General features: G+C 54.5%; 1 protein-coding gene across 1 annotated transcript; it reads left to right on the forward strand.

Annotated features, from left to right (window-relative positions):
• Positions 1 to 5,594: 5,594 nt before the first annotated feature.
• On the forward strand, positions 5,595 to 6,692 carry LOC128948592 (serine/threonine-protein kinase pim-1-like; the record flags this gene model as incomplete). Its single annotated transcript, XM_054293363.1, has 2 exons — positions 5,595 to 5,937; positions 6,580 to 6,692. Coding segments are annotated over 2 exons (456 nt in total), but the record flags the coding sequence as incomplete, so codon positions are not given.
• Between the last annotated feature and the right edge of the window lie 419 nt (positions 6,693 to 7,111).

The raw sequence follows: 7,111 nt of genomic DNA on the forward strand, positions 1-7,111 counted from the left end.
TGAAAGGGGAACAAGCAGGGCCCGACCCCTCCTCTGGGAGGAGCCCCAGGACTGGGCCTGTAAGGGGCCAGGAGGGGCTGTGAGGGGCCGTGAGGGTGTTATGAATCAGAAGCTTGACTAGTCCAATATTCAAGCAGCAATCGATTTATTATTTAATATGGTAAAGTATGAGCAATACAGCGCCAGGTACAGTGGGGGAAGTTTTCCCTCCAACTGCATACCGATAATTGATGGTTACAGGTATTTACAGGGGTACCCATCAGTTTTTTTCAGCAGTTTCTATTTCCAATCTTTTACTCATCAGCAATTTTTATTCCAAATTATTACATCACAATTCTATAAACTATTGTGATTTTAATTTCTCAGGATGTATCTCAAAGGAGTATCCCCAGATGGTGACGGTCCAGTTTCCAAAAGAAGAAAGACTAATTCCATCTGGTGGAGTCCAGCTCCCCAAATATGGGTCCAACTTTTAATTGCAGAGACTCCAAATCTCATAACAGTGATGTCCAGCTTCCCTTTGGTCGAAACCATAAACCCTTGAAGTGATGTTCATCTTCCTTTTTCAAGCTGTTTTTCTCTGTTTCAATAAGGCGTGAGATAAGCATATTTCCTTTATATATATTCCAAAGCTACAGTTTCAAGGATACAAGTAATATTCTAAAATTATACTTCAAAAGGTTATTATTGCAGAACTCTTTATGGATTAAATGCAAGCAAAAAGCAACATCTATAACACTTTAATTCAAATGCTCCTAAATCAACTAGGGTTAATTTGCAAACAAAAGATAGGTTCAAAAGTCTTTTTCATAGCTTTATTTTCCTCAGTTATTACTAGAATTCACAACTATCCCATTGTAGGTATCCACACATTTCTCATTCACAAGTACACACGTTGCCTGTTTGTACCACGAAACACAGCTTTGCATCTCACAAGGGGTTGTGAGGGGCCGTGAGGGGCTGTGAGGGGCCATGTGGGGCTGTGAGGGACCATGAGCAGCTGTGAGGGGCCCTTGCCCCTCTATGGAGAACTGTCATTCCTGTCCAGGAACCCATGGCTGAAATGGAATTCCACCCCAAAACTCCCCATATATCCAAGGGTTGCTTTCAGACAAAAGCTGCAAGGACAGACAGGTCTGGCTTGCCTTGGCCTCTGGGGACTGCTTCTCATGTGCCTTCAAAACCCTGGAGTTCTGTGATTTCCTTCCTATAGGAAAGAACTGTTCCCATTGTCCAGGTGCTCCTGGCCTCAAGCACTTGACCATTATACAGGGATGCAGTTTGACAAGAAAGTCTCACAGATATGTATGCTTGGCTGAAAGATTTTTGAATGTAATGTCTGAAGACGAATATAAATGAAAGCAAGTTTTGATATAAAAGAAAAGAATTGATGAGCCAGTCTTTTTGGATAGCTAAGAAGGCAAAGTGTATGTTAGTTAGAAGGGGTTTTTATGACTTAGAGCAAAGGATAAGCCCACCTCAAACAAGAAGATTTTACCAAGCAGAAAGATAGCACAGGCAAACAAGTCAGCAAATTTTGCAAGTAGGAAAAAAGGTCTCAGAATTTTCCACTGCAAGAAAACTGGAAAACAACTTTTAGCTTAAACTTTAATGTACTAACTTTTAGTGATTGGAGAACAGTAACATGAATATGGTAATGATAGTAGTTATGATTGGCTATAGGTAAAAGTTAAGGTATAGATTGGTTCTATTTTGTGAAGATGCTCATCAAAGAAAAGTATATAATGCATTTGTAACCTAAACTAAGGGTCTCCAGGCCTGCAGCTGGAGCTGACAGCTGTAGCACAGCTCTGTCACCCATGACTCTGGACTGCTGTATCACCTTGGATACAATAAACTGCACTTTGAAGAGCCGCCTGGAGTCCCACATCCCTCATTTCAGCTCTCACAAACTGGTGTTGCCCGGAACTGCCAGTGCCCAGATCCAGAAATTTCCTGGTGCTGGTGCAGCCCAAGTGCAGCAATTTGCAGGCAAAAACCCCCAAAATCTGGCAATTTTCCACTGCTGGCTCTGTTGCTGCCCAGACCTGGAGTTTCCCAGCACTGCCATTGCCCAGATGCAGAAATTTCCCAGTGCTGGCAAAGCCCAAGTGCAGCAATTCGCTGGCACAGAAATCCAAAACCTGGCAAATACCTGGGGCTGGCACCACCCAGATCTGGTGTTTTCCAGCACTGCCAGTGTCCAAACATGGCAATTTCCTGGTGCTGGCATAGCCCAATTCCAGCAATTTGCTGGCAAAGAAAGCCTAAATCAAGCAAATACCTGGATTTAAAAGGTATTTAAAGCAACCCAATCTCATGTTTGCTGACACCGCCAGTGCCCAGATCCGGAATTTTTCAGATGCCTGCACAGCATAATTCCAGCAATTTGCTGGCAGAGAAGGTTCGCATTTGGCAATTTCCCGGTGCCAGCACATTCCCCACCCAGATCTGGTGTGCACTGGCACTGCCAGTGCCCACATCTGGCAATTTCCCGATGCCAGCAAAACCCAAAGGCAGCAATTTTCTGGCAAAGAAAGCCCAAACTTGGCAGCGCCCAGATCTGCTGTGTTTGGGTTGGTTTAAAAGAAGGAGACCTCGGCTTAAGGCTGTGGGAAAACCCTCTTTAGGGTGAGCAGGAGCTCCCGCCCATAATCCTCTTGTTCAGTTATGCAGATTGTTACTAGAAAGTTCTGAGTTCTCTTTGCTACCATTGGTTACTTTTTGCCGCAAAATTGTAATATTCTTAATCATTCCTTCCTATTGGATCCTTCTCTCAGATCCCACCTTAACCCCTCCCCATAAATAAATCTATAAATATCCCTGCTAGATCCTGGACCCAGGCTTTTTTCTGCTTCGCTCTCTGTACTGTGCATGCCATCCTGTTTGTTGTGTTTGCCTTCAGTAAAGTTCTGTTTCCACACAACCAGATGAAAGCCATCTCTGTCTGTAAAGTGGCCAGAGCTGGTTCTCAGGGAAACCACTAGTCAACGGTCCGGACGAGGACCAGAAGGTTTCACTGGTGTTTGCTGGCACTGCCAGTGCCCCGATCTGGAAATTTCTCTGTTCCAGCACCACCCATGTCCAGCAATTTGCTGGCACAGAAAGCTAAAACCTGTGGCAGCTTCCTGCTACTGGGTCTGGCACCACCCACATCTTGCAATTGCTGCACCAGTGCCCAGATTTGGAAATTTCCTGGTGCCAGCAGAGCCCAAATCTGGCAGATTTCTGTCACTGGCAATGACACCACCCAGATCTGGTGTTTGCTGGCAGCGCCAGCGCCCAGATCTGAAAACTTCCTGGTGCTGGCACAGCCCAAGTCCAGGGATTTGCTGGCACAGAAAGCCAAACTTTGTATATTTCCAGGTTCTGGCATCAGCATCATCCAGATCTGGTGTTTGCTGGGACCGCCAGTGCCCAGACTTGGAAATTTCCTGATGCCTTCACAGCCCAGGTCTAGCAATTTGGTTTTAGCTAGCTGGGGCAGAGAAGTTCCTCGGACTGTGACTTTCCTTTTTCTTGGAATTGTTTAAACCCGCTCTGGAGGGAAGTCTTTTCCTCAGCTAGTAGGGGGAGGGGCCGCTGGAACTTGCTTTCTAGACTGACCCCTTTTGGAGGTTTCCTCCCAAAATTTGCCTGAAACCAGCACAAACAGTCACAATGAAAACTTCACCAGTGGCACAACTCCCCAGCCCAGCAGGAAAAGAACGGACATGTAAAGTTCTCCTAACATTTGTTCTGCTTTGCTGCAAAAGTCCTGCTGCACACACTGTGCACTGTGGAAAGCTAAGAGAAGCTGCAGCTGGTAGCAAATCTTGTGACAGAGGCTCAACCTTGTTCTCCATGAGAGATTCTTGAGAAGAGCAGACAGCAGATGATTCCTGGAAAACTGAAACAGCTTTCCAGAAGGGAAATGAGAATGAAAGAAACAATCCAAGATGTTTTCCTCTATTTATTTCTATGCTCCTCTTTTCCATGTTGCACTGCTTCTCCATCCCATTCATTCCAAATGCACCTCACCTCTAAAATCTGTGACTTGGCAAGTTTTAGACACTCTAAACCATGAGCTACACACAGTTTTCCTTTCCACACAGGAAAGCAACACTGGAGGTGTAAGTGCAGTGCTTGGGTCAGGTAGGAATCCTACCCCAAGGGAAGGTGGCCCGCCAGTGTCTGACCCTCAGCAAGGACAATGCACAGCAGCAAGGAAGGAGATCGCTGTGCCAGTGTGCAGGAGTCAGGGCTCTGCATCTGGGCTCAAGGCTGCAAAGTTCCAGTGTTTAGGGCAGACGGAGGGGCTGTCCCCGGGGCGCGCGGGGCTCGAACGTGGGGCTCGTGGGGCGAGCGGGGAACAGACACGGGGACGAACGGCCCCGGTGCTTCAGTTGCAGCAGCGGCAGCGGCGGCAGCAGCAGCAGCGGCGGCAGCAGTAGCGGCAGCAGCAGCAAAACAGATAGTTTTGAATAGTCTTTCTCTCTCTCTCTCTTTCTCTTTCTCTCCCTTTTCCGCTGTCGGGCACCCTTCTCTCGGGGTCCCTTGCCCGGCGTCCCTCTCCTCTCCCCGCCTCCCTCTCCCCTGCCGGGCCGGGCCATGCCCCCGGCCCGCCCCCGGCCCCGGGCGGGGCTGCCCCGTGCCCGGCCCCGGCCGTCCCGCCGCGGTCTCGCCTCCGCCCGGCTCTGGCCGTACTGGCGGTGGCGCTGCTGGGCGGGCATCAGTGCCTGGGGCGGGGGCGGCATCGCCGCCCTTTGCCTCCGCCTGGCCCGAGCCCGGCCCCAGACCCGACGCAAGGTCCAGTCCCGAGCCCGGCCCCGCCCCCGGCCCCGGCCCCGGCCCCGGCCCCGGCCCCGGCCCCGGCCCCCGCTCCTCCCGCGGCCCGCGGAGGACACAGGCGGCGCGGCCGCTCCCGCCGCCTCCGCTGCGGCTTCCCCGGCCCGAGCTCCGCCGCTCGGCAGCGCGGCCGCCAGCCCCGAGCCTCCCGTGCCGCGTTCCGAAGATGGAACGCCTGGGCATGGCCGGCCCGGGGCGGGTGAGGGGCGCTCGGGGGCCGTTGCTGGCCCCGGGCCGAGCGCTGACAGCCGCGTCCCGCCCGCAGGGACGGCGCAGGAGGCCCTGCAGGAGCGGTACAGGCTGGGATCGCTGCTGGGGCGCGGCGGCTTCGGCAGAGTCTTCGCGGCCACGAGGCTCTCGGACGGCGCCCCGGTGAGCGGCGGGGCCGGCGGCGGGCGCAGGAGGAGGGGATGGAGGAGGAGGAGGGCGGAGGGCGGAGGATGGGGCTCGCAGTGCGGGCGGCGAGCTCACCCCGCTGCTGCCCTTGGCTTGCAGGTGGCCATCAAAAGGGTGCCACGGAACCGCGTCCGGCACTGGGGCGAGCTGGTGAGTGAGCGGGGCCAGCAGCCGGGGCTGCCGGCCGGGGATGAGCCGGCGCCCGGCACGGTGGGAGCCACCAGGACGCCCCGAGAGAGAGCGGGCGTGGGGCCAGCGCAGGGCGCAGAGCATCCCGGGCTGGCTGAGGGCTTCCCCAGGCCTGGCACGGCATCGGCCCCACTGACGGCATCGTGCTCCTCCCGCAGCCCGACGGCACCAGCGCACCCCTGGAGATCGTGCTGCTGGCCAGGGTGTCCACTGGCTTCCCCGGTGTGGTCCAGCTGCTGGAGTGGCTCGAGCTCCCCAACTGCATCGTGATGGTGCTGGAGCGGCCAGAGCGGTGTCAGGACCTGCATCATTTCATTCGGGCACGGCGGTTCCTGCCTGAGGAGGTGGCACGGGAGCTGTTCCGCCAGGTGCTGGAGGCCGTGCGGCACTGCACCAGCTGCGGGGTCCTGCACCGCGACATCAAACCAGAGAACATCCTGGTTGACCTGGACACCGGGCAGGCCAAACTCATTGACTTTGGCTGTGGCACCTACCTGCAGGACACAGTCTACACTCACTTTGCAGGTGAGCCTGCAGAGGGCTGTGCTCCCGCTGCTGACATCTCATGGCCCAACATCTCCCAGCCCAAGCTGGCTGTGGCAGCGGGGATTCTCCCTTTTGCTGCCAGTCAGGGCACTGAATCTTCAGCTGGGTTGCTTTAGAGCAGGGCTGGGTGGGCAGCCATCTTCCAGCCCTGCTGGCAGCCTTTGCCAGCCACTCTGCCCAGGACTAGGGCTGGGCTGGGGCAGCCAGCCCAACCAAAAGCCCCGTGGGTTGGGGTAACAGAGAGGGAGGGCGGAACCTTTGCCCCAGCCACTTTGGTATGCAGATGACAGGAAGGGCTTGGGCTGCTTCACTCGCCCTGTTTCCCTTGGCTTCATAATATTTTTGGGGAAATGCAGGCAGGGAGGATAAGGGCATGTTTTTTCCCCAGCATGGAGTGGGTTTTTCCTTTGCATGTCATGGTCGGGCCTAGCCAGGGCTGCCCTCTTCCAACACCAGAGGCTTCTTTTCCAACCCTAACTTTGTGCACAAGTCCCAGATGCTGGCGAGAGGGCAGTGGTCACGCCGTGTGCCCCTGATGCAGCCCCCGCACACCCAGGGATGCTGGGGCCAGGCTCTGGGAGCAGCAGCATCCCCCTGATGAACTCCATCTGTATTCCATAGGAACACTGTCCTACAGCCCCCCGGAATGGAACGACTTTGGCTGGTACCATGGCGAGGCAGCAACAGTCTGGTCCCTGGGCATCCTGCTGCACCAGATGGTCTGCGGGGAGCACCCTTTCAGAAGGGGCCAGAACCTCAGCTGGGGCCAGCTCCCGCTGCCACAAGGGCTCTCTCAAGGTGGATCCTCTTCTCTGGGCATGGGGGGAATCCCAGTGCTGGGAGCCAGCAGCCGGCTAGTGGGCATCCCGCTCTGGCAGCTGCTGAGGAGGTGGCACATGTCCTGCTGTCCTCCAAAACAGGGAATTGATGGGAAAGTTTAGGCCCAGCTCTGAGCACATCCAGCATGGCCTGGGTGTGGGAATAGTGGGGCAAAGCAGACAGGAGCCTTCTCTGGCTGACCGGCAGTTTCTGCTTTCTCTTCCCAGAGTGCAAAGACCTGATCAGGTGGTGTTTATCCGTGAACTCCTTGGACAGACCCACACTGGAAGACCTGTTCTGTGATCCTTGGATGTGGGATATTCCTCTGCCATAG

This window comes from Melozone crissalis, unplaced genomic scaffold, assembly GCF_028551555.1.
Source record: "Melozone crissalis strain CALT ecotype California unplaced genomic scaffold, PUWL_Pcris_2 ptg000139l_1, whole genome shotgun sequence".
Taxonomy (NCBI): domain Eukaryota; kingdom Metazoa; phylum Chordata; class Aves; order Passeriformes; family Passerellidae; genus Melozone; species Melozone crissalis.